Source organism: Momordica charantia (assembly GCF_013281855.1).
Source record: "Momordica charantia cultivar OHB3-1 chromosome 2 unlocalized genomic scaffold, Mcharantia_2.0 BLBB01000002.1, whole genome shotgun sequence".
Taxonomy (NCBI): domain Eukaryota; kingdom Viridiplantae; phylum Streptophyta; class Magnoliopsida; order Cucurbitales; family Cucurbitaceae; genus Momordica; species Momordica charantia.
The window spans coordinates 9,451,994-9,477,857 of record NW_028275160.1 but is presented as its reverse complement, the minus strand read 5'-3'; the positions used below and the strand labels follow the sequence as shown (position 1 = coordinate 9,477,857).

The following is a 25,864-nucleotide window of genomic DNA, read 5'->3' as shown; positions in this document are numbered from 1 at the left end:
AAAACTGATGCAAGCAAAGTTCCTATTGAATATAGTGCTCGGCTAAAATTATGATCTAAAAAATATCCTATTTAAGTTTTTCATTGAAAAAATGAGATAAAAAGGAAACAAAGAAATCAAATCATTAATAAATGTAATGACAAATAACATCAACTTAAGTTAAATGGAATCTTTATCGTCCTGCTTCTTGAGAGTTCGCAACCTATCTTTCTAATAAGAAAAAACGGGGTGGGCCCCATAATAAGAGTGAGCGCTCACTCTTTTGGGGAGAACCGCATCGAGACAAAAGAAATGTTTCAGCCGTTGTTTCCTCTTTTCAGATGGTAAATATTTCTCAGAACATGGAGTGTGAATCAAACCCATGTTTGAATTGAAATTGAGATACTGATGCAAGTTCTTCCCCTCTGGATACTTGCATTAGCGGTTGAGGTGTCAGGAGAGAAAGTCGTAGCCACAATCTGGAACATGCATGAAGCGATCGATTTTTTCGCGTGAGCTAATTCATTCCTAAACCATATGGTTTAGGGATGAACAAAGAACTATATGCTCTCTATCGTTGGATGGTAGGAATAGGTGGAGTGAGACTCGAAACAGGGAAGGAATTGATGCAAAAGCAGTGTAGCGTTGAACCGCTGCTTGCTTGCATAATGAGTGAGCCGGGAAACGGGAAGAGCTAGCTGACAATTCAGCATTTTTTTTGAATAAACAATCAATCAATTTGCCTTCACCTTCGAAATTGTGCGGGACTCTATATCACGGGAAAGGGTGGAAAAGAGATGGGGCAACTACCTTTGGGGCCCTACCCAACCTATCTCAACCAACACCCCAGAACAGTGAATTTTTAATAGTCAAAACTCTCTCGGGTTCTACTAAAATATGAATTCCGCCTGGGGAAGGCTTGCATCAGGCTCCACAGCCAATCGCCCCGATTCCATCTTCCACCCCGATCTATGGCAAACATACCTGGGGGAGCAAACTCTCTGTGTGGGGACATCCCTGGGCTGAGGTGCTTTTCTTTCTTTTTCTTCACACTAGCTAAATCGATCATGTTTCGTATATCAGAAAAAGGAACGATCCGTCAAGTTCAGAATTGATCTCTAATAATGAGTCATATCGCACCAATATCAATCCATTTTATTATATTTATTCCAAGACAAGGGTTCAACAATCCCTTAGTAAAAATCAAGGAACTATTCGTACGTTCGTTGTTGAATAGGAATAAAGAACACCAATCTTTGAGAATTTTGTCAGCATCTCATGATTTTCAAATGGATCCATTCTGGAAGCGGAGCTTTTTTCTTTTCTAATTAGTTTAGGGGGGAAAGAGGAGAGGCATAGTTTACAACTTCAGCTCCTCCAACGGCTACACAGGAATCGCCAGCATCACGAACACTATCTGCAGCACTCAAGGCACCTGAGCAAGAGCACACTGCCTAGAAGAAACGTTCGGGCAGAAGGTGGTTTGTGAAGGCCGACCAAACAAAGGTTACGTTAATATGTTATACTCGAATCAACATTATCAATTTATTAAAATCAAAATAATGACTTTTTAAAAGTTCAAAACTAAAATAAATATAAAAATTTAGAAACTAAATTTAACATTGAAGGTTTATGACCAAAATATGATTTTAACCTTTAAAAAAAAAAAAGAAAGAAAGTTGGTCACCTTGCTTACTACCTACACTCTTAAACAAACATGGGCTGAAGTGTGAAGGGCCGACCCATTGGCTAGAAACCGTGGGCCTGGACCCTAAATTGAGTAAAAATCACGTTGGTGGAATTAGTTGGTGAAAAAGATAAATTAAATAAATAATTTCAGTAGAAATTAAAGAAAAAATTATTTGTTCATTAATAAATCTATGTATTTTTAGAAACAAAAAGAAAAAAACACCATTTTTCTTAATTTTTAAAATTTATTTCAAGATTTCCAAAATACTTCTAAAATATTAGAAAAGAAAACTCGTAAAATATTATTTAAAATGGAAACTAAATAAAATGAAAAATGTAATGTGGTAAAAGAAAATATTGTCTTTTTTTATTTTTCTAAAACCAACATTATAAGTCAAGTTTAGATGTCATAAATTTTTTGTCGGTCATTTGATGACGACTTGTAAAACAAAAAGAACGTCTGAGAGGACCAACTAATATTGATGTGATGTTTGCTAGAAAGTAATTCGACGCTAAAGTTCTTCCTTAACATGCCCCCTCAAGATGGTGCCTCTTTTGGGTTCACCAATCTTGGATCGGATCCCATTTTGGACCGAATGCTCGTTTGAGCTTGTAGGCTCTGATATCATATTAATATACATGGGGTTCCATCTCAAAATCAATTGGCAATGAGAGGAGTAGCACATGTCTATTATAAACCATTGTTAAGTCCCTTCTTTTATCAATGTGGGATTCTTAACACTTCCAATTCCAATTTTCACGTATGAGGCATATTGAACTTGATTGTCACTTTGTTCAGGAGAAAGTTGCTTTCGGGTTTATTAGCTAGTTATTTAGTTATTCTCCCTCCGATTATATCTTGTCACAATTTGCTAGTGACACTTATATTTATGTCGATAGTTGTATCTTTTTTACTAATTAATGAGAATATTCAATTGTCCTCATTCAGTCTTATTAGGATGAAGTCACATTTGGCTAAAAGATCCCCATTGTATTAGGATAGAGACCGAATATAACACTAACATCCAAGCCAAGAGGTGTTATGGTGAGTGCTTGTCATGCTAAACTTGGCTAAGAGATTAGTAAGAGATCAAATGCACCATGTGTGAGGTGTTTCTTGAGTTTGACGTGACTTGTTGAGGTGTGATCTCAACTTAGCTATAATGGAAGTAGAGGTCGATTTTATATCTAAACTCTTGTATTTGAGTTGAATATAACTAGGTCGATTAAAGCAAATGAGCATATAACTACCAACATTTTACTAAGTAAAAATTTATATTATTCAAACTAGAGATCAAAACAAAACTTGGTAGAGATAATAATGTATTCCCTATCCTCATCCCTACCCATTTCCCAATTTAAGGAATCAAGTTGGGGCGGGGATTCTAAATATCTCATAGTATATTATTTTTAAGTAAAATATTATCTATGGGTTAACAAATATATAAGATAATATATTTTATTAAAAACCTTTTAAATTATACTATTTTTCAATTGAAATAATGAGTTTTAAAAAAATTTATTACTTTTATTTATAATTTAATTAGAAATTAAATATAAAATTGAATTTAATATTTAGAAGAACGAATAAAAGACGGATATGGTCGTTCTTAATTCAAATGTTAAGGGATAAATTCAATGTTAAATTAGAATTTAATTTTCAACTAAATCGGCCTATAAATATGTTCTTGATTAGATTGGAATCTCCCATCCAATGCCATAATTTTGGCAAACTAAAAACTCTAAAACCCCTCTCGTCCAATCAATCAAATCTTGTTTAAGAAAAGATACATTTTTTCAGCCTAAAAAAGCATTTTAATGAGGGAAAAAAAAACAAAAAGAAAAAGGTCATAAAATCATTTATTTGACAAATAAAATAAAATAAAGTTTCTGGGAGGCTGTGATTGGTTGGAAAAAAGTAACATGCACGCTACGCTAACATACTTTGAGATTTCTCATCTTTTAATGAAACAAATTTCCAATGATAACTACTCATTTTTAGGACAAAGAACCAAACCGACACTATAAAATAAAATAAACGTTAAATTATTAATTTAGTCTTATATAGTTTTCTAATTTGGTCTCTATATTTTTTAAAATATTATTTTGATTTTTATATTTTTTACTTTGGTTCTATTTTGGTTCGGATAATTTTATTATTTTCAACTTTGTACATTATAGTCTATGTAATTTTGATAATTATTGTACTTTTTAAAAGTGATTATTTTGATTATTTTATTTTCATCTAATTTATTTTAACTATAATTCCTGCATGGTACTTTACTTGTTAAACTTTTTGAAGTCTAACCATTAATTTATATTAAAGGGTTTTCATTGTATATAAAACTTGTTTTAAACTTTTGTGAGAAGAACCAAATTGGTCACTTTTGAAAATTACAGTGAAACGAACAAGATTTGGAAGTACAAGAATCAAAATGAACGTTTGGAAAGTTGAAGCAGGCGCAAGTGTCTTTAAACATAGAGGAGAAAAGCTCTGACTCCCAACTATCTATCTATATATAGTAATTAAACATTTTTTAAATTTTCAATATCATCTCCTGTAATTTAAGCTTAATTTTATTTGATTTAATAATTTAACTAAACCTAAACAGTTTTCTCCGGTAAAATTCGATCAAATCATCAGTATCAAAATTAAACTTTTAAGATTATAGAAACTAAATTAATATTACCTTCAAATCATAATGACTACTTAAAGTCTCCTAAAATTAAAAAGGATGAAATTGAAACAAAATCCAAATTAAAGGGAAAATTTTGATAATTGAACCTAAAAATGAGAGGTATAGGTAGAGAAATTGTCGGTGGATACGATTTGATTATGGAGCCAAAATCAATGAGAGGTTTTTCTTTCCTTTTCATTGAAGGGAAAATTTGTAATTATAAAAGTTCATTAATGACTAGAAAATGACACTTATTATAAATTTGCTTTCGTATTCATGATTATATGGTAATTTATTATCCATTAGTTTAATCGAGTGACTGGATTTTGAGTGTGTAAGTGATACATAATTATTCGATCAAATGAGCATAAGATATGTTTTTTTTTTAATTATTGAGTCAGCTCCTAGTATAAACTATATAATATATTTTAGGACACTAATTAATGTTTTCTAGAGATTGTGTTTTTAGGCAATGTTTTTTGAACAATTTGACTTTAGACTGTAGGTTGAACTTTAATAGGGATAATAAAAAAACGTTATGAATCTTATTAATAGGTGGGAGAGAAAACTAATAAAATAAACTAAATGTTATTATGATTTAAATTAAAAATAAAATTAAATATTTTTTAGTTAAAGTAATTAATTGTTGTACTGGTTTGATCTTTCAAATCTAGATAGATCACGATTTGGCTTTAATTTCCTCAAGTTTCTCTTTTTTTGCAAATGTAGAAGAAGAACATTCTCTCTAAGGGGTGAAAGAATTTCTCGTGAATTGACTATTTGATATGGGGACCAAAATTCCTTTATAACTGACGGGTCGATTACAAGGTTTTGTTATTTCTAATTTGGTCCTTCATCAAATCGGAGATTAATTATGTTATCTACACATTTTACCCTTCGTAAATTTATAATTATTCTTCAATATCAAAACTTACGTATAATTAGACAACGTCCCTTGGCTTAATTAAAATAGTAAAAGCACATTAAACAATTACATGTGTCATATCGTTAAAATTCCAATATTTCTTTTGTTTATAGGTTGTGGAATATAATGTGACGGTAGAATGAAGTAATAAATATATGAAATAGAGATATAACATAAGTCGTTGGAATTAATTCATAGATAGTAATTTTAAAAAAAATTATATTTGAAATATTTAATTGTCATATTGTGCGATCTTGATTGTGAACTCATAGACTTTTTGTTCAAAGATGTGACCCGTTTATCAGTATTGACTGGTTGTTTCATCCAAGAAATTATAGGCCCTAGAATTCCCTAATTATTTAGTCTTATACTTATTCAATTTCAAACATAGTGTATAGCCCACTCTAAGTATGAGTTGCATAATTGGGAGAGAAAAAATCTCATTCAATTCTCTTCTTAACTATGATGTATTTTGTATAATACAATCATTTTAAATAAAAAAATTCATAATTCTCTCTCCCCATGAAAAATTCTAATAATGCTATTTTATAAGGTTTTATGTTGGGTTGAGGTCTGAAATTAGTCAGAAATGATTTCATTATATGATTTTAAAAAATTGAAATAATTTCTAATTTCTAATTACGTTTGAAACAAAATGAATTTCAAATCATTGTATGGTTTACCTGTTATGTCCTTATAATTTTTTACTGTTATGTCCTTATAATTTTGCATGAATGATTTTATGGTAATAATAATATAATATTTTGATATGAAATAATAACATAGAAAAATGTCGTACTAAAACACAATAATAAAACGGAACATGCAAAAAGAATTACAAAACAAGACTTCAACTAATAAAAATGTAAATATAAAAACATTAGGGACAAAATGAAAGATCCATTTTTCCTCATAAAAAACAAGGTAAATTTGGAATTTGATACCATCCTGATAAATTCAACCCATTTGGGACCAAAAAATTTTGGCCTTTAAAGTAATTTCAAATTCCTTTTTTTTTTTTCCAAACCAAACGGGAGATCAAATGATTTCAAAATCGTTACGATCTACAAATTCTAGCAAATCAAGGTTCCAAACACAAGGCCTAACCTATCGTTACAATCTCGTTTTACTCATTCTCATGTTTTTTTCTTGAAGATTTTTAGATGGTTAAAATTGAGAAGATCTGAAGTTTTTAACCAGTGAGTCCTATAATATGTTAAAATAGAAGTTGGTACAACTCGTATTATTTGTTGAATGAAGTCTTTTGGAGGCATTTAACTTTTGGACTAATTAAACATGTTGACACTTTATAGAGTCATGTAGGGATATTGTCCTCTCTCTATAGGATAGTTATGATTATGTCATTCTTTTTTTAAGTTTAACATGTGGTTTTAGGTTCTTTCTTTTTTAAGCAATACATTTCTCCTCATTTTGGGTATAAGATAAAGATGTAAATGATATCTAGATGATACTTTAAATTATATATCATTTATTTAAATAAATAAAATTGTAGAGTAGTTACGTGGACTATTCGTCGACATCTCCTTTATCGAATTAACTTGTTGAATATAAAATTGTGTACTAGTCTTTATGTTGATCTACTTGATATGACTTGATCTTAATGAGGTGTGTCATTGCTCGAACGTGTTTACTCATGATCTCATGTATTCTATTTTCTTAGAGGCTCATTTTGGTAACGATTATGTTACTTGTTTTTCGTTTTTTGTTGTATTGAAAAACCTAAACATTTGACAATTATTTATGTTTCTTGTTTCTCCCTTTTTAGAAACGTTCACAAAATTGTACGAAGATTTTAGAAAGAATAAAGTTAAGTTTCTTGTTTATTATTATTATTATTAGTTGTTTTCAACTCTTTTCAAGATATAAGTAAAAATATTGTTTCATCATTATTTTTTTACTTATAAAATGTATGATAAATATTAATAGTTAATAATAAACTAAACATATATTTAATTTAAAAAGTAAAATTTATATAAAATTTGTACTTTTTGAATTTAAAATTACATTCTTTTATCCCATTAAAAAATAAAAAACAAGAAATAGTTACCAAATTTTTTTTTATTAAAAGGAGAAAATAAGAAATAGTTGATAAAGTAAAATTGAAAGCAACCAAACAAATCATTAAGTGGTGGTTTGTTTTTAAGAATAGAGATGTCCGACATCTTCACATGCCTGGAATTTCAGATGTCCAAAATTTTAGATGTCCGGTATCTTCAGATGGCCACCTTTATTTCGAAAAATATATAAGGATGTCTGGAAATATCTGGATAACCACGTCTGTTTTGTAGGATTTATTCATGGGAATGTTATAAACTTATATAATGTTCCAAAAACGTCCTTACGGATATTCATATAATTTATACATTAATCTAATATAATTTGTATTTATATAATAGATTTTCTTAAAATTAATTTAATATTTTAGGTTTTTATATTAATTGCGTATATTTATTAATTTTTGTATGTTATTAGGTAGAATTCATATTAATATAAGATTTTTTTTAAAGAATTAATATTGAATATAAATTTTATTTTCAATTTTAATATTTTTAAAAAATACAATTATATAATTAATATTATATGGGCTAAAATTCATTTATTATATTATCAAATTATATTTTTTCTTCGGTAAGCTGATCGTTAAAAAAAAGTTAAAATTAAATGGAGATATTATATAATTCAATTGAAGTTTATTTTATATGTACATATAATAAATGAATATACTTAATTGTTTATTAGTCCATTAGTATATTAATTTATTTAAACTATAAAATTACAAATAAAATCAAAGAAATTTGATAAAAGAAAATATATGAAAAAATAACGAAGGGTAAAAATGTCAACATTGGATGTCTTCGACATAGGAATCATGGAAACTCATGTTTCAAAAGGGCATCCAAATCAACTCGATGCCTTCCAAATAAACATCCTAGGATACCCGAGCATTTCGAGATACCCGAATATCTTATATTACCACAAAACAAACGTGTGAATCCAGATGTCTGTCTCACGAAACAAACGGCCCCTAATAGTTATCTCTATCCCATCCAATTACCACAACTCTAGATATTATCAATAGGACACAAATATTGATTTTAAAAATTTTCTTTCGTACGTCAAAATATAAACTACATTTCTTAAATTGTCTTTCACAGTTCAAAATATAAACTATATTTCATAATGACCTTTGTTTTTATTATTTTCATACTTGATTTCGAGATTTAAATTCTTTTATCGATTCCAAATTTTTTAAAATTCACTCTCGTGGGTCCATCTAATTCATTCCTCAATTTTCTGTCGTCAATAATAATCTCTAATTCTTTACCTTTATAACAAAAATCATTTGATTCTCTATTTTACACATAATAGTATGATAAACCTACACTCGTTAAGGTTATATAATATATATTTTTTATTGATATATTTATATTAAACTATTAAATTATATAATACATGCTATGTTTTATCTAACTATGATAATAATATGATATACTCTCTAAAATTTCCTGCATGATCATATACTGTGGTGCCATCTATGCTAATTACCATTAAGCTATATTTGCTTCAGCTGTTTTTTGGTTTTTATTTTCTTTTCTAATGAATATAAATGTAATTGATTCTTGTTTCTTGTTCTTCGGACCGTGTTCAATTACCATTTATAGTTTCACATTCTTTAAAATATTAAATTAAAAATTAATTTTAAAATCAAATATAAATTTTTATTTTTTGTTATATTTATTACACATTTTATGAGTAAAAATGATAAAAATAATACTTTTGTTTATGTTTCAGAAAAAATTAGAAATGGAACCAGAATCAAGAAATTTGATTTTGTCGTTTAAAAATTGTTGTTTCTTAAAAATGAAAAACGAAAAATAGAAAGTATTACCGAATGAAACGAAAATAATAAAAAAGGACCTAAAATTCCCCAACTATCATGTAAACTAAAATTAGAAGGAAATAGCAGAAGACAACCATCATTGTTATCTTAATAACCTATTTTCCACTACTACCATCATCATCATCCCTACGGTATCCAATCAAACATAAAAATAATAAAATACTAAAAAGAAAAGCAAAAAAAGTAAAAGTAAGTAGGAAATAATATAATTGGTATAAAAGGGTAATGTTGTCTTTTCCTTTGCAACATGGTCGTTTTGGGTGGTGTCCAACCATAGGCCCAAAAAGAAAGCCCCAAAAATCTAAAGCATTACCATAAAAACAAAGCATATTGCCCAATTGAGCCGTTGAGTCATTTAATTAAATGACTTTCTCTTTTCTAACCTTTGAAAGAAATTTACCCTCCTCGATTTTATTACCTCGGTTTCTAAAGTTTGAACGGATGGTAGAGCGTACGTGCTTTATCCACAAACGCTTCTTTAATTCTCACAAGAATTGTATAGGAGTCGTCTTTGGAGGGACTTCCCCTATGATCGTACCAAAACATTCTACTGTACTATGTGCATTGGGGTAAATTGTCACTACTAGCAGTGACTTCCTCTTTGATTACTTCATCTTTCTATATCTCTCTCCTTTATTTTCAAATTTTCAATAAATAATACTTAGGTTCGTGTATAAGTTCAATATGATTAACAATAGTTTAGGAATAATTTGTGAAACTCAACTCGGTCAAATCATATGAACTATGTCGAAGCATTTGGAACTACCTAGACCAAATTGAAACTTTTAAAATTATAGAGATTTTTTATTTATTTACGATTTGGATTCAGGCTTCCAAGAACACCTGCATACACAAGAGACCTGCACACCATTGTGGTGTTAAGTTTAATACACTATGATGCCTAAGTCAGACAAAGGGTTCTCTAGTAAAAAGTAAAGTTGCATAGAACATACCTCGCCTTAAAACTCTCTTCTTATTTATAGAGAGATGCTCCTAGAGTAGGTTCGGATGAACAGCTAAACAAGGTCTAGTCTGATCTAGTCGAAGTGCTCGATCTAGTCGGCTCGACCAACGTCATTTCTTTGACCTTACTTCAAGTAAACCTAGTATATAATTTCACTTGGAATAAAATTGAAACAAAGTTCAAACCGACCCAATGGATAATTTAACCTATATTTTGACAATGTCATTTTTATTAACTAACCTAAAGTAAATTTGTGGAAGTGGGAGGTTGGACCAACCTATACCTAAGAACAAATAAATAAAGCTGATTTGTGGGAGAGAAATAATAGAGAGAGGACAGATAAATCCACATCATAGCACAAAGACAATGTTAATTTGTAAGGCAAAACATTAATAAAATAAAATAACCCCAAATGAAACTTAAAAAATAATAATAATAATAACTGAAATTACTCGCATAACCTTCCAAATCCCTAAGCGAATTTCCGTATTAATTAATCCATAAGGTTACCGTACACAGCCGTCGGATGGAGATGATGTGGGAAAGAAGTGGATCGTTGCGTAGTCCCGTCCGTAGAGGATCGGGGCCGGGGAGGTCGACCGAAAAGTACTTAAAGCATGATCCTTGACGAAGGATATCACGGCACCAAAGAAAGCAAAGCAAAAAAATTTATGGGAATATGTGCTTTGCCCAACATTGAGATGCATCCCAAATTTTTCTTTTTCTTTTTCTTTTAAATTGATAAAAAAAGAACATCAACGTGGTCTTTTTTGTTTTTTTAACTCTACAAATAGTTACTAAAAAAAACCGCTATTAGAGACTGATCTATTTTGGTTTTACTGGACTTCATTTTTTCAATTCTTCTAAAAAATTACTCGTAGGTGGTTTGTACGCTCTTTTAACTATTAAATTGCAGTGATTTCTTAAGTTTAGAAATATAAATTTTGAAAATTGAGAGTAAGAAGGTAGCTAATCATATAATTTCTTTTTAGTTCAATAAATGTAGGGTGAGAAACAAACCTTCAACTTTGGCGAAAATGTAGGCACACTGTGCTTACATAACAATCATTATTTTTTTTTTAGTTCGACAATTTGAAAGTATGAATTCAAATACGGATGAGATGAACAAATGTATTATGCTGAACTATACTTAAATTGATAACGACAACCTAATTATCATTGCTTTTCTTGAGTCCAATAATTATAGGGGTGAGAAATTAAATCCTCGATAAGTTGACGTTTGATAACCACTTCGTTTTTCAGTTTTTCGCTTTTAAAAACTATATTTGTTTTTGTACAATTCCCTTAGCAAGTTTTTAATCTCTTAAAAACATATTTGCAGTATACCGGCTTAATTTAAAAGAAACAATAAACTAAAAATAAAATAGTTATCAGACGAAATCTTAGCTACTAAGTTATGTTCCAATCCACAAAATACCTTATTAGAGGTAAGCTTTTTTCAACTTTTCCAATATAATAATACTACTAGGTGGTCATGAATCATGATATTTCCTTTAAAACCAGATCTTATATCTTTTAAAAAAATATATTTGTTTTTGTATTTTTTTAATCAAATATTCAACGATGGTAAAGACAAGATTATGATACTATATAAATATTTTTCTGACTATCTTCCGTCCTGTGAAAAAAATAATAATAATAAAATAAAATAAAGCAAATCCATTTCAACTAAAGGTGCCACGTGTCCTCTGTCATGGCCACGATTACATTGCCTTGCGTAATGTCCCTGTACAGACGCAGAGTTTGTATTCTATAATAAATAAGGAATATGAACTAATTAATTACTTAATTAATTATAATAATAATAATAAAACCAAAAAAAAAAGAGAAAAAAAATTGTAGGTTCTGTTGTGTTGACGTTAACACCTACTTGGGGTATTCAGATCTTGCAGCTGTAAGAAGCTTCCCTTTCTCACACCTCACTCTCTCTCTCTCTAGTTCTTCTTTTCTCTCTCTAGAAAATTTTCAGATATTGGATTGGCGCGAGAGCAATGAATTTGGTGAAAGAAAACGAAGAGATTCACACAATTTCGCCATGAGAGCTCATCGTTTGAGCTTCATCACCTTCTTCATTTTGTTTCTTTCATTGTTCGATACACTCACCATCCGCGGCTTGCCGGTTCTCCACGATTCCGCCATTGTTTCCAGAAGGATTCTGCATCAGCCGTTCTTTCCTTCCGAGCCACCGCCGGTGACTGACTTTCCACCGCCGCCACCGCCGCCGTACTCTCCCTCGGACGACCAGCCTTTTTTCCATGAGTCCCCTCCGAGTCCAGATCAGAGTAGTCAACCGCCTCCTTCCGGGAGTAATGGAACTATGCCAATCCCGGCCGCTACGCAACCGTCCAAGCCGACGAAGACCGTCGCGATTGCGATTTCGGTTGGGATTGTGACTTTGGGGATGCTCTCTGCTCTGGCGTTCTTTCTGTATCGTCACCGCGCGAAGCATCCCGGCGAATCGCAGAAGCTTGTTGGGGGAAATAATCCGGAGAGATTTGCCGAGGACTCCAGAGCGCCGCCGTCGAGTTTCTTCTACATCGGAACTGTTGAGCCGAGCCAGAGCTCTCTCGTTGAGCAGAGTGGTGCTAATGGTGCTAATAGTTCGCCTTATCGCAAGCTGAATTCGATCAAGAGGTCGGATCGGTACCGTCCGAGTCCGGAATTGCAGCCGCTGCCGCCTCTACCGAAGCCGCCGGCTGTCATGTCGCCTCCTGCTCTGTCGTCTTCCGATGAGGAAAGCCATGATACGGCATTCCATACTCCGCAATGCTCGTCGGTGGTCAGTAACGATGATGGCTATTTCTCACCGGGTTCTCGTCGGAGTAATTCAGTTCAGAGCTGTTCGACGGCAAGCTTTAAGAATGTCCATATGAATTCGAATTCTAATCCTCCTCCTATTCCTCATTCTAAAAGAACTTCTCCTAAATCGAGATTTTCAGTTTCTTCGACGAAGCGCACTTCATCTCAGCCACCGCCGCCGCCGCCTCCACCACCGTATCCGATTGATGACCTTCGTGATACTCCGAATTCGAAAGAAACAATGCCTTTTTCGTCCACGAGACCTAAATTCTCCAAGCCTCCGCCTCCGCCGAATTTGGCACTTCTTCAAACAATTAGCAGTTCAGCCACATTTCCTCAAGTTCCGAAACCTGCTGCACCTCCACCTCCACCTCCGCCTCCGCCTCCACCGCCCCCACCGCCGCCGCCCCCTGTGCGTCCGGCTTCTTATTCCACTCCACAAAAACTAGGGTTATCAGAAACGAGAGTGTCTGCAGTGACTACGCCGGACTCATCTAAATCGCAGTCCTACTCGGCAGCGAGATCAAATCCATCTTCCACTCCGAGTTCTGGGACATCAAAGTCTGTTCAAGAAGATGTCTACCAGAGGATTAATTCTATGGAGAGGCTTGAAGCAGAGGATACAGAGGGTGCAAAACCGAGATTGAAGCCCTTGCACTGGGACAAAGTACGGGCAACCTCAGACCGAGCGACAGTCTGGGATCAACTTAAATCAAGCTCATTCCAGTGAGTAGGCCTTTTATTACCGATTTTTGCAGCTTATTTGAATATTTATAGAGTTCTGAACTGAGATTTTTTCAGATTAAACGAGGACATGATGGAGACACTTTTCGGTTTCAATTCTGCGAATTCTGTTCCCAAGGAGGTCACGAGAAAGTCTGTTCTCCCCCCCGTTGAGAAGGAAAATAGGGTGTTGGATCCGAAAAAGTCGCAGAACATAGCAATACTCCTAAGAGCACTTAATGTCACGCGTGATGAGGTGATCGAAGCTCTTCAAGATGGTGAGTGCTTTCTAAATTTCTGTCAAATTATGAATAATTTCCGTAGTTCGTTGGGATCGAACTTAAAGAACAAGTAGCTCAGAATCATGGCTTTGATCACTAGCATGATTGTTTTTCATTGTAAGCAGTTTGAGTACGTTTTAAGAAATGACCCTGTGGTCATCATCAGCAACATTAGAAGATTGGTCAGCCTTCTGCATCATTTTCATTATAGTTAATGTTGTTCTCACCATATGTATAATTATGAATCGTTCAGAAGTTCAAATTTCTTTCTTCTCTCTACAATTTTGTCATTCAATCATGGGCAAGATAACATTAGCTGAAAAATTCACCGGGTGATTTCGAGGGGTCCTCAACTGAATAAATCTAAGATTTTCTTTTCTTTTTCTTAGGTCGTCTATGCACTAAATTTAAGATCGTACAGTCTGGATCATTATACTGTGTCTCCATGTTTCTTATTTCTCTATCACGTACAGAGTTCACTCATTGGCCATTGCTTTTTTGCATCTCTAGTATCATGCTATATTCTTGCCTGCCACTTTTGCCATTTTAACATTAACTGACTAATGAGTCTCCATCTCTACCCTGTTTTTGTGCCTTGATGTTGAATTTTCATAAAATTGGTTCCTTACAGTCGAGTATCGGCCATTCTTTCTCATCCAATGAACTATAACTGTTTCCCTAGTTCTAGAGGGCCTAGGGAAGAACCTTGATCATTAGGTGTTTCGAATTGCATTGAGAAAGAGATTCAAAGGCAGTTTTGATTTGTGATAACTTGCTCATTAGATTTCTCTTTCATTACCTTCTTTTATATGTTTGGAACTTCATCTTCTTTCCTGAGGACTGAGAGATTAGAACAAGCTGATATGCTTCAGAGAAAATGTATTTGGTTGTCTATTGTCTTTGCAATTTTATTTTCATCATATAAAACATGTCTTTGTTGGCAACAGGTAACCCGGAAGGCTTTGGCACTGAGCTTTTAGAAACTCTAGTAAAGATGGCTCCAACCAAAGAGGAAGAAATAAAACTCAGAGAGTACTGTGGTGATGTTTCAAAACTAGGGACTGCAGAAAGATTTCTCAAGGCAGTGCTTGAAGTCCCATTTGCCTTTAGAAGAGTTGAAGCCATGCTGTACAGAGCCAATTTTGATTCAGAAGTAAAGTACCTGAGAAAGTCTTTCCAAACCCTTGAGGTAGTTTGTCTTAAATTTCTTATATGAGATCCAGTAATTTGTTTTTTCAATCCCAATCGATTGCTGATGCTTACAAAATATCTAAAAATTTTCCAGGGTGCAAGTGAAGAATTAAAGAACAGTAGACTTTTTCTTAAACTACTTGAAGCAGTTCTTAAGACGGGAAATAGGATGAATGTCGGTACGAATCGTGGTGATGCTAAAGCCTTTAAGCTTGAAACCCTCTTAAAATTAGTAGATATAAAGGGAACAGATGGGAAAACAACATTACTTCATTTTGTTGTCCAAGAAATTATCAGATCAGAAGGTGGTGCTGATACAACTAATGACAACCTTCAACACCGAACGCAATCCAAAATCGAGGATGAGTTTAGAAAGCAGGGCTTGCAGGTTGTGGCTGGACTAAGCAGAGACCTTAGCAATGTCAAAAAAGCGGCCGGTATGGACTCAGACGTCTTGAGCAGTTATGTCACGAAGCTCGAAATGGGGCTCGAAAAAGTAAGGTCAGTTTTGCAATTCGAAAAGCCAGGAATTCAGGGAAGATTCTTCCACTCGATGAAAACATTCTTGAAAGAGGCAGAAGAAGAAATAGTTAGGATCAAGGCCGACGAAAGGAAAGCTTTATCGCTTGTGAAAGCAGCCACAGAGTATTTCCACGGCGATGCTGCCAAGGAGGAAGCTCATCCCTTCCGAATCTTCATGATCGTTAGGGATTTCCTAACCATACTGGATCAAGTATGCAAAGAAGTCGGAAGGATGCAGGATGGAGTAATGGTGGGCGCTGCTAGATCGTTTCGGATATCAGCAACAGCCTCACTCCCAGTCCTGAGCAGGTACAACATCAGACACGACCAAAGCTCCGATGAGGATAGCTCATCTCCATGAACTTCCAAAACACATAACCTCTTAGGAAGTTCATCAGATTGGCTTCATCCTCCATCGTTAATGGCGCACAGGCGGAATTTCACTCGTTTCTTAGACCTTAGGCATCTTTCAGACCAGAAATGGTGGGCAAAGAATCTCCTTTCCAGAAAACGACAGCCTCGCGAGGTTTGTCAGTTACTCAAAACAGGGATTTGTGATGAGAAAAACACAAATCTGATGGAAGGAGGAGCAATGGCAACACTTGAAAGGTACGTCTCAATGAAATGAGATGAATAAAAAGTTGAAACAAACACAACCACCCATCCCATAATATTCCACTTAAGAACACACGGCTATAGATAGGACACAGTTCTCTATTTAGATCAGATTCCTACACATTTCCAGAAAAAAGTAGAATGTTTTTTTGACTTGTTGGTAATATGTTATTGCATTTGTTCAATGTTCAATAATAATAAATATCAATTTTTTGGTTCAGTCTTCTTGATATGGAATATATGCTGCGAAGTCTTATCATTTCTATTTTGTGGTGGGTGTCGTTTCTCTTTAAAAGGGTGATTTTGCAGTTTCTGGGGATCATACCTGGTGGACCAAAATTTAACCCTCTTTTTTTTCCTTCTTAAATTGGAATTTAGTCCCGAAAACTTTAGGGCTGTCGTCTAATCGATCGGCCTTTGAACTTTAAATTTGTCTAATAGGTTTCTTAACTTTCAATCATGTATTTAACGAGTCTTGAATAGTAAAAGTGTCTTACAGATTCCTTAAAAGTGTAGATACCAAAATGAACGTTTTGAGAGTATATGGTTAAATGATGAGTGGCATGGAATTCAACAAATTTGGTTCCAGCAAAAACATGAAAACAACCCTTCAAATAACCATGCAGACAATATCGAAATAGGCATTGACTCAATGTTAGGGATCCTGACCAGTACTATTTTGATCTTTATACTTTTAGTTTTAACGAGTACTATTTTTATGTTTGTACTCTCAATTTTTGTTTATTTTGATCTCTGTACTTTTAAAAGGTTCATTTTAGTCGGAGTCCTTTCCACTTTTGCTAATTTTAGTTTCTTGTACTTTCAAAACATCTATTTTTGGCCCCTATACTTTTAAGAAGTGACAATTTTAGTCTCCGTTTGCAAAATTCTATACACAATGGAAAATTAGCTACGTTTCGAGAAATTTAATGAATAAAGTGTTATGCTAAAGTTGTAATCTTAAAAAAGTTTAATAAAGTCAATCTGAACTTAGCTCAATTAACACCTATGTCTGGCCAAGGGGTCATGAGTTCAAATCTTCCACCTCCTACTAAAAAAATAAAGAAATTGGATAAAAATCAAAATGAAAAGACCAAAACAGTCACTTTTCAAAATTACAAAAACCAAAATGAATGTTTCGAGAATACATACCAAAATAAACAGAAAAACATTTTGAGAGTATATGAACCAAAATCGAATGTATAAAGATAAAAATTGTATTTAAACAACCGAAAAAAGAAAAAAGAGAATATGAATGAAATAATTATTGAACATAGGATTCTCATAAATGTACTTGAAAATGCAATTTCCTCAAGCATGCTTACACATAGGACCTAATGTTGTGTCCTCATTCATCCCCCTCCAACCTTACCTTTAACCAATTCTTAACCCTACTCCCTTTGGATTCTTTTTTCTTTTCTTTTATTGTAATGCGGATTTTATTATAATAAAGTTTATCATTGATATACCATTTATGCGATAAAATATATCATTGATATATAAGTTAGTTACATTTTTGTCATTTTTTGGAATATATAATTTAAATCTTTGATGTTGCTTTCTTGTTACCGATATTTATGATTTTGAATGCATAAAATTTTCCAATTTTTATCGGAGTATTAATTTTTTTTATATGTAACATTTCTAGTAAAAACTTGAAAAGCTTATTCTTTCATTTTTTCTTTCGCCAGCGTTTGCTATTGAACATGCTTTAGTTTCACCAACGTTTGCTATTGAGCGATGTATAATATGTCTATATATTTACCATAATCTATTCGCTTCGAAACATATAGTAGATCACTTCTTTGTCAAAATTTTTAATTGAATAACTCAATTTAGCACCACAAAAACTTGAGAAATTAAACTAGATTTTTTAAAACTTTAGGAAGAAAATTAATATTTTATCTATTTCTTAATTCTTATGGTTAAAAAAATGAATAATGGAAAAAAGAGTCCAAATAATAGGCCAAGGCTGGCAATGGTGTCAGTGGAAAGGAAGATGTCAGAATGTTTCTCCTTTTGTCCTTACGGAATTTTTATTCTTTTTATTTTTGTTAAATATTTTTTATTTCTTATTTGTTTGCAAAGGAAAAATTTTATTCTTCCTTTTGTAAGTCCCCACTTCCCACAAATCCGTCGGCAAACAAAGCCAAAAAACCTTTTCATATATTAAAGTTATATTATTAAGATTTTCATAATATATACACACACAATTTTGTCCCTAATACTAATTTTAAAATTAAAACTTTATTATATTTTTTGTTTCTATCGTTGTTTTTGAATTATTATTCATATATAATCATTAATTATAATTTTTATATTTATTTTGTTGTTTTTTCTTTTGTCAATTTCTTAACCAATATGCTGATATTTTTTATTTGGCTGATTATATTAGTGGCCAACACTAGAGTTTGAGCTGAGTAATCAATAGGAAAAAAAATAATTTAAGCCTAAACCTAAATTAAAGTTAAACCTATCTAATTGAAATTAAGTTCAAATTGGTAATTTAATCTATAAATATAAATTGAAAAAAAAAAGTAAAAAGGGATTATTTTTTATTTTTTATTTTTTGTCCTTCAATAGCAACATGTAAAAAAGTTGAAACCAAAAGGAATATGAGTAATGGTATGAGAATGGTTGAGGGGACATTGAGGCACTTTTCTTTTTAGCCCATTACCCAAAAAGGATACTTTTTCTTTTACAACTTTTTTTTTTAATGACTCTGGCCTTGTTCGTGAGTTCCTCAACTCGACTTTTTTTTTAAGATGATGTTTATTATAGCTTGATATTTTTTTGTGTCATGATCTACCATGTGGTCTTTCGTCTTACTTTATCAGGTTCTCTAATCTTCAACCAACATCGATCTCTTTAAAATATTTCAAGCATGACCAATTTACATATCGTTTTTTAGATTCTTTAGTAAAATTTTGTCGAATTCTCACTTGGTTTGATTGCCGGAGTATACTTAACAAACACCACATACCTAATGTTAGTTGAATACTTACAATTTTTCTTCTTTGATCACTAAATATTAATACGAAATTTCTAAAGAAACAAATTCCAAGCAGCTTTTTGCAAATAATCGGGTTGTTGTTTTTTCTCGACTCTTAAAGGGTATGTTATGCATTTTTAGAATATTTGCCTACTTAATTTAGTTACGTTGTTGTCTTTCTTGTCCGTGTTCCTGCATCATTTTTTTTTTGGGTTTTTTCTATGTATTGATCTCATTCTGTAAGATCCATTTTTTCTTTATAATATACATTACTTTGCAGCAAAAAAAAATGGCAAATAAGTACAAGAATTGAAAAGGTACACCCAAATAATGCATCTTATAAATTCTAATTTTTGTGCTTTATGAATAAGTTTTAAAGAATTTCACCATGGGTGATATGACCAAAGAGTACATACACTACACATTCTTGTTCTTTTTTCTTTCTTTTTTTGAGGAACATACTATTGTTGTTTGGTCAAAGATGTTGGTTAGAATTTAGTCAAAATCACATTATTTGATTTTGACCAAAATGAAACATGTCATGTCCCTCAATTCCTTCAAGTAATTTTGGGAGAATGTATGCTACTTTTTGCAGAGAGTAGGCCACACTTCATTACTCATTGGAGAATTTTGCTGTGGCTTTTTTTTTTCTTTTTATTTGTCGGTTGATTGTTGTGTAGGGGTAATTTTGTCCATAGATATTAACTGTTTGGTTGACTTTTACTAGTATTCCTAGATCTTATCCCTATTGATACAGTGCAATTTGTAATATTGTAGTTGTTTATCTAGATCATTTAACTTATTTGGAGAGTACATATAACTTGGAGTATCATTTGCAATGTGATATATATAAGATTATACTATAATAAAAAGATGAGGAAAGTATAGATGTCTCATCGTTTGAGGTATGGTCAAGTCGATAATTATACTTGTGAACATTGCTCATCCATAGAGGGAAAATTACTTCCAAAATTATAGTGAAATCATCTTGGATTAATGATAATGATTAATTAACCATCATGGATTCTGCTCAGTCAGCGCGACAACTGTCAAAGTCATTTGACACTTCTTCTCATTGAGCAGTCCATCAACTTACACTTTAGGTCGTAATTGTGTTCTTCCAAGAGCGATATAATTGCCATCAAGTCTAATGAAAAAAAAAAAAAAACTTCTTTGATCTTTTGAGTTCAAACTATGCCGACCACCTACTTTAAATATTTCGATTCTTCCATTCGTGTTCATAAACCAATAACACATAGAACAAAAATAATTTATTTCAAAAAGTAAAAACTGAAATCAAATTCCATTTACAAAGCGCACAAATCCAACACAGCTGACCGCACATGTGTCCACTAAAAAAATCAAATCATAATCATATTCATAACCATATAATAAACAAATGTGAGAAGCATTTTAAAAATAACCATGGCCTCTTTATTCCAATGTTAACAAATAGTAAATAGTAAAAAAAAATACCCCCAAAAGCGTTCTTAGTTTTTCAACTGTTAAATACACCGCAGTCGGTGCGAATATTGCCGTCGGATCCGGTTTTGACTCCGACCCGGCCCAGCTTGGTCATGGCGTCAATGAAGGCCTTGTAGAAGGTCTGGCCACTGTGGGCCCAAACCTTGACAGTGGGCCTGGACCTTGGGTCCGTGAACAGAACTTGGTCCGAAGTGAAGAGGCCCATTCCTTGCTGGAGATTCTTGAAGTACACGTTGTCGAATCTTTGGGGGGTGTTTGGATCCATGTCTATGGCTATCCTTGGATCCACGTCCTTGGGGCACATCCCTTGAAGCTTCGTTGCGTAGGCCTTGTCCAGAGTTGGATCCACCGGATTTGTACGGCTGAAATTGTAGATTCGGTTCGCGAACTTGCTGCAGTGGGAGAATCCAACGGTGTGCGCAGCTGCAATGTAATACACATTTTACAATATGGTGAGAATTTCCCACTAAAATCTAACTTTGGTCTATTCTTATATTTCCTTTTTGATTTCATGCTTTTGAAAATTAGATCACTAAATTTTATTCTATTTTGGTTACTGAATTTTCAAACTATCTATTTTAGTGTTTGAAATTCAAAAGTATAATTATTTTGGTCATCCCCATTATTATTTAACTAATTGTATAACGTTTGGATGACGTGATTTCAAATGTGTATTAACTAATTGTATAAATGATTGATTATGATATTTAGTAAGCAGATATTAAAGTAATAGAACTTGAGATTAAAATAGATATTTTAAAAGTTTATCGATAAGGGCATAATGAATTAGTAAGACTTCGGGAAATGGGACAAAATTTAGTGAAAGTTTTGAAAGGAATAAATGGTGAGTTGAAACTATAATATGTGAAGAGAAGATTGAGGTGATACTAACCAGAGAGAGCGATCATGTCGGCTTGGGAAAGGCCATTGGCAGCAAACATGGCGTTGAGCTGATTGAGATTGAAACTTGGCTGAGGCAGTTTCCCATTAACATCAGAAGCTCTCGAAACAAGCCCATCCTTTCTCCCCAGCTCCACAGAATATGAAGGTCCACGAGCCTGTATTCCATTCATGTACATCTCAAATTCAACGTCGCTGTCTCCAAAATGTTGACTTATTTGACATGACATCGTGATAGATCAAATAGAGCTGTGATACGATCTACCTAACATACATATTTGCATGTGCTACCAGCTATTTTATGTTATCTCGTTATCCAATCATCGATATTTGTCATGTGGTATCAAATCACTCTACGTTTCTTTAATAATCATGTGACGATATCATTTGTAATGCTAAAGTCTAAACATAGGTCTAAGCATATAGCTCAACTATTTTTTTAGCACAATAATATGTTGGAGATATATGAGCTTTATTTTTTTAGCACAATAATATGTTGGAGATATATGAGCTTCATTTCAGTAAGCTATGCTTGTAAATAACTTAACTAGTTACGACGTAGAAGTAATCTTGATTAGAGGTTCAAATTCTGGTTGCACTCAACACTCATTATTGATGAATTCAAAGAAAGGAAGAAAAGAAAAGATCATATAGAATCAAAATTCCAACCTCAAATATGTAATATTATAAACTTTATTTAAGTCTTTTGATCCTTGAACTTCTTGATTTGTATTCAATTTTATGGTTCTGAGATAAAATAATTTTGTTCTAGATGTTTGTTTATTCTGCTTGATATATATATACACTCAAATTTACGTTATTAATTTTTTAAATTCAAAATAAATATAGGGACCAAATTTAATTTTAAGTTTAAAGACTAAAACACGTCTTTTTGAATGTTATGAATAAAAAGAATAATCGACTTATCGATATTCAACTAAGATCGTAGTTCTTTTGGTTCATCAATTTTAACCAGATTCTATTTTTGGATCAAATGCTGATTTGAGCATTTTGGACTCTACCACCATGTCAATATTCATGAGGTTCTATATCATAATCAATTAATTATGAGACGGTAACTCACTTATATTATAAAATATTTTCTTTATCTTTTCAATGCGAGATCCTTGACACAAGCAAAATAGTGCATTAGAAATGTTATTCTATTCAATCTTCATTTTAAGTGGTTGATTTGAATTTCCCCCATAAAAAAATGAATAGAATTTTAAATTTAGAATATATGAAAAGAGCATAATAAATAACAAGTTTTGAGAGCACAAACCAAGGAAATGACGTCTCGAGTAGCCATGACGAGAATATCGGCGCAGGAGACTTTATTTCTACATCCCGGCACGGCGTCGACCGCCGCCTTGGCTTTGATCACCGTATCGAATCCATCTCCGGCCAGCGACAGATTATCAGGATGATCCTTCTCCGCCGTATTGCCTCCACTCGAAGAAATCATCACCGACGCATCGCATCCCTAATTTAGCCAAATCGAAACCAAAATTTTCAAATTCCAATTCCGTCAATCCACGACCTCAATCGATCGAATCGAGTCTCAATTTTACCTGAACAAAACAGTCGTGGAAGAAGAGGCGGAGCGTGGCCGGAACCGTAACGAAAGTCTGCCGGAACTTCTTCGTCACGGCGGTCCGGACGATGCTCTCGACGTTAGGGCAGACATCGGCGTAGAAATCTCGCCGGAGTTGCGCGAGTGAGATCGGAAGAGCGGCGAAGAGAAGGCAGAGGAGTAGAAATCTTCGTTCCATTTTTGAAGAAAAATGGCGCCTCTGTTTTTCCTCTGTAACCGCTGTGAGCTCTGTGCATGAGAGAGTTCAAAAACAGGGGAATATATATATATATAGACGAAGGCTAGTCTATATATATATTTCTATATATAATACTTTTCGAAATATTATTTTATGATTAGATTCCAATATTCCATTGCCAATTCAATCTTATAATTTAATTCAATTTAGTTAAACTAATTGTTTCTTTATTATAATATTACAAATTGATTGCTAATTATTTCAATGAAATTTTAAGATCTCTCAATTATTTATAATATTTCAATTATACATACATATACGAATTTTATTAATGTCTAGATTTTAGATTAGAGATTATTCTCAAGTCAGACAAAATTAGGATAGATGTCATTGGTTTGAATCCGTATATGTCAATTACCACTAAATTATGTTCGTTTTTGCGGTAATAATTAATTATTTAATTCATCAGATATTGCAGAAAATAATAAATAATAAATAATAAACTTATTACTATTATTAGTCACAATTTAATGATTATTTAAAAATAATATGTTAAATTTATAATTACATTTTTAAAGAATAGTATTTGTATTGAATTTTAAGAACATTTCCTTTAGTATTTTAGAAAAATAATAGACTACTCAATAAAATTTTATTTAAAACTAGGATTGAAGAGGTAAGTATAATGAATAAAATTGAATTAAATAAGATATTTTGTATTTGAATTGTATACCAACTCAATTTCCACGCATCTTCGTATACAACTATTTACCATAAAGTTATCCACCTCAGCAAAGGTGATGTATCATTGAATGACAACTAACATTACGCGTTGTCTAAATATCGTATCTAAACAAAAGTATACCTCTATTATAAGTAGTAAATGGAAGGGAGTACGAGACTTTCATAATATAAAAATTTTTCCTATTGAATGGAAAAAAGTTCAATATTACGAGATTCCTTTGTAACACAATAAAGTTGAGCCCGTACAATAACCTTTCGAGGTAAGCGACTGCGTTATAAATTGTAGCTCTTTGGGCTCATCGATCTTGGTCGGATCCCATTACTGGACCGGTTGCTCATGATAACATATCAATATTCATGAGGTTTCATTTCAAAACTAATTGACAATGAGAGAAATAGCTCATGTCTATTATAAATCATTGTAAGGTCTTTTATTTTCAATGTGGGATCCTTAACGGTATGAATCAAATAAGTTGGCTCAAGTATTGAGCTATAAATAATTTTCCAAGTGACGAGTTATGTTCAGTTGTTCCACGCGTTATTGAAATGACCGAAGACTTTTCAATATATATTTCGTCGACACGTGGCAGTTGATAATTCGCCTTCAACCGGAACCTATTTCTCTCCATGATTCTTATATTTTTTTCACTTGTCCCAACTCCTAATGACCATTATGCTGATGCAAGCTAGTTTTAGCTATAATTTTTAACCTACATCACAAACTAGAGAAAAGTATTAATAAAAAAAAGCATTTCTTCTTTTCAATTAAAAAAAATATATAATTAATTTTAGAACAGAATAATTATACCATGAATTCAAGATGGCTATGTCCAAATTGAGAGAGTAAACCAAACAGAGTTCATACATTAAATAAATAATTCAAAGGGTTTGACTTAGATAAGGTCAAGCAGTAGCTATGACATAAATCGTGCAAAATTAATCCAATTTAAAAATTCAAATTTCAATCCCTTCAATTGGCAACTAGTCGTATTTTAATATGATTAAACTAATTAAAAAAATTTGCACTAATTATTTCTCTTTCAAAATGTATACTTTTATAAAATTGTTTTACCTTTTCTCAAGGATTTTTTTTTATTAGTGACTAATGAGTAATTAACTAATTTGGAATAATTGTTTGCATTAAGAATTACTTTATTCTACAAGACTTTTGTTTTTATTCTTTAATATCTAACATGGCTAGCAATTAACATGATAATCTTGACTTTTAATTTTTGTGCTTTTTCATTTAATTTCCTTAATGTCATTGTCTCTCTTAAATCTCTCTTTTATATATATATAATTTATTTAGAAATCCATTTTAAGAAGTAAGATTGTTTTTTAAAGATTAGTTATTGATGATGGCTTCCACATTGTAAGATCACTTCCACTTGTTCAGAAAAAAAAATAATAATAAAAATTAAAAAATTAAAAAAAAGAAAGAAAAGAAAAATCAACCTTGATAGATAGAATATAGGAAAATATTTATTGTTTTAAACTATCATAGAAGTGAATCCATATGAAGAACAATCATTTCTTTTAGAAAATTAATAACAATTTATTTTATAAAACTTGATATTTATTGATACTTTTAAATTTTTTAACCAAATTTTAAGGAAAAAAAATAATCTTTTCAACCCTTTTTCGTTATTTTATTTATTTTTT

At 32.2% G+C, this 25,864-nt stretch overlaps 2 protein-coding genes across 2 annotated transcripts; one reads left to right on the top strand and one right to left on the bottom strand.

The window, feature by feature from the left end:
* The first annotated feature begins 12,055 nt into the window (after positions 1-12,055).
* FH6 (formin homolog 6) lies at positions 12,056-16,529 on the top strand. Its single transcript, XM_022293826.2, has 4 exons — positions 12,056-13,703; positions 13,779-13,978; positions 14,929-15,170; positions 15,267-16,529. The coding sequence occupies exons 1-4, from the start codon at positions 12,214-12,216 to the stop codon at positions 16,053-16,055; spliced, it is 2,721 nt and encodes a 906-aa protein (XP_022149518.1). The 5' UTR covers positions 12,056-12,213; the 3' UTR covers positions 16,056-16,529.
* Positions 16,530-20,557: 4,028 nt separating this feature from the next.
* LOC111017932 (peroxidase 51-like) lies at positions 20,558-23,534 on the bottom strand. Its single transcript, XM_022293827.2, has 4 exons — positions 23,258-23,534; positions 22,969-23,169; positions 21,679-21,844; positions 20,558-21,209 (listed from the first exon to the last, which is right to left on the bottom strand). Exons 1-4 carry the CDS (start codon positions 23,456-23,458, stop codon positions 20,800-20,802), a joined length of 978 nt encoding a protein of 325 aa, XP_022149519.1. The 5' UTR covers positions 23,459-23,534; the 3' UTR covers positions 20,558-20,799.
* Positions 23,535-25,864: the final 2,330 nt, after the last annotated feature.

Excerpts from the sequence above, each read along its gene's own strand:
- LOC111017932 (XM_022293827.2), bottom strand. The coding sequence starts at position 23,458 with ATGGAACGAAGATTTCTACTCCTCTGCCTTCTCTTCGCCGCTCTTCCG. Across the intron at positions 21,845-22,968 it reads CTCGAGACGTCATTTCCTTG|GCTCGTGGACCTTCATATTC; the intron begins GTTTGTGCTCTC and ends AATGGAATACAG. Across the intron at positions 21,210-21,678 it reads CGACATGATCGCTCTCTCTG|CTGCGCACACCGTTGGATTC; the intron begins GTTAGTATCACC and ends ATTACATTGCAG.
- FH6 (XM_022293826.2), top strand. The coding sequence starts at position 12,214 with ATGAGAGCTCATCGTTTGAGCTTCATCACCTTCTTCATTTTGTTTCTT. Across the intron at positions 13,704-13,778 it reads CTTAAATCAAGCTCATTCCA|ATTAAACGAGGACATGATGG; the intron begins GTGAGTAGGCCT and ends AGATTTTTTCAG. Across the intron at positions 15,171-15,266 it reads AGTCTTTCCAAACCCTTGAG|GGTGCAAGTGAAGAATTAAA; the intron begins GTAGTTTGTCTT and ends AAAATTTTCCAG.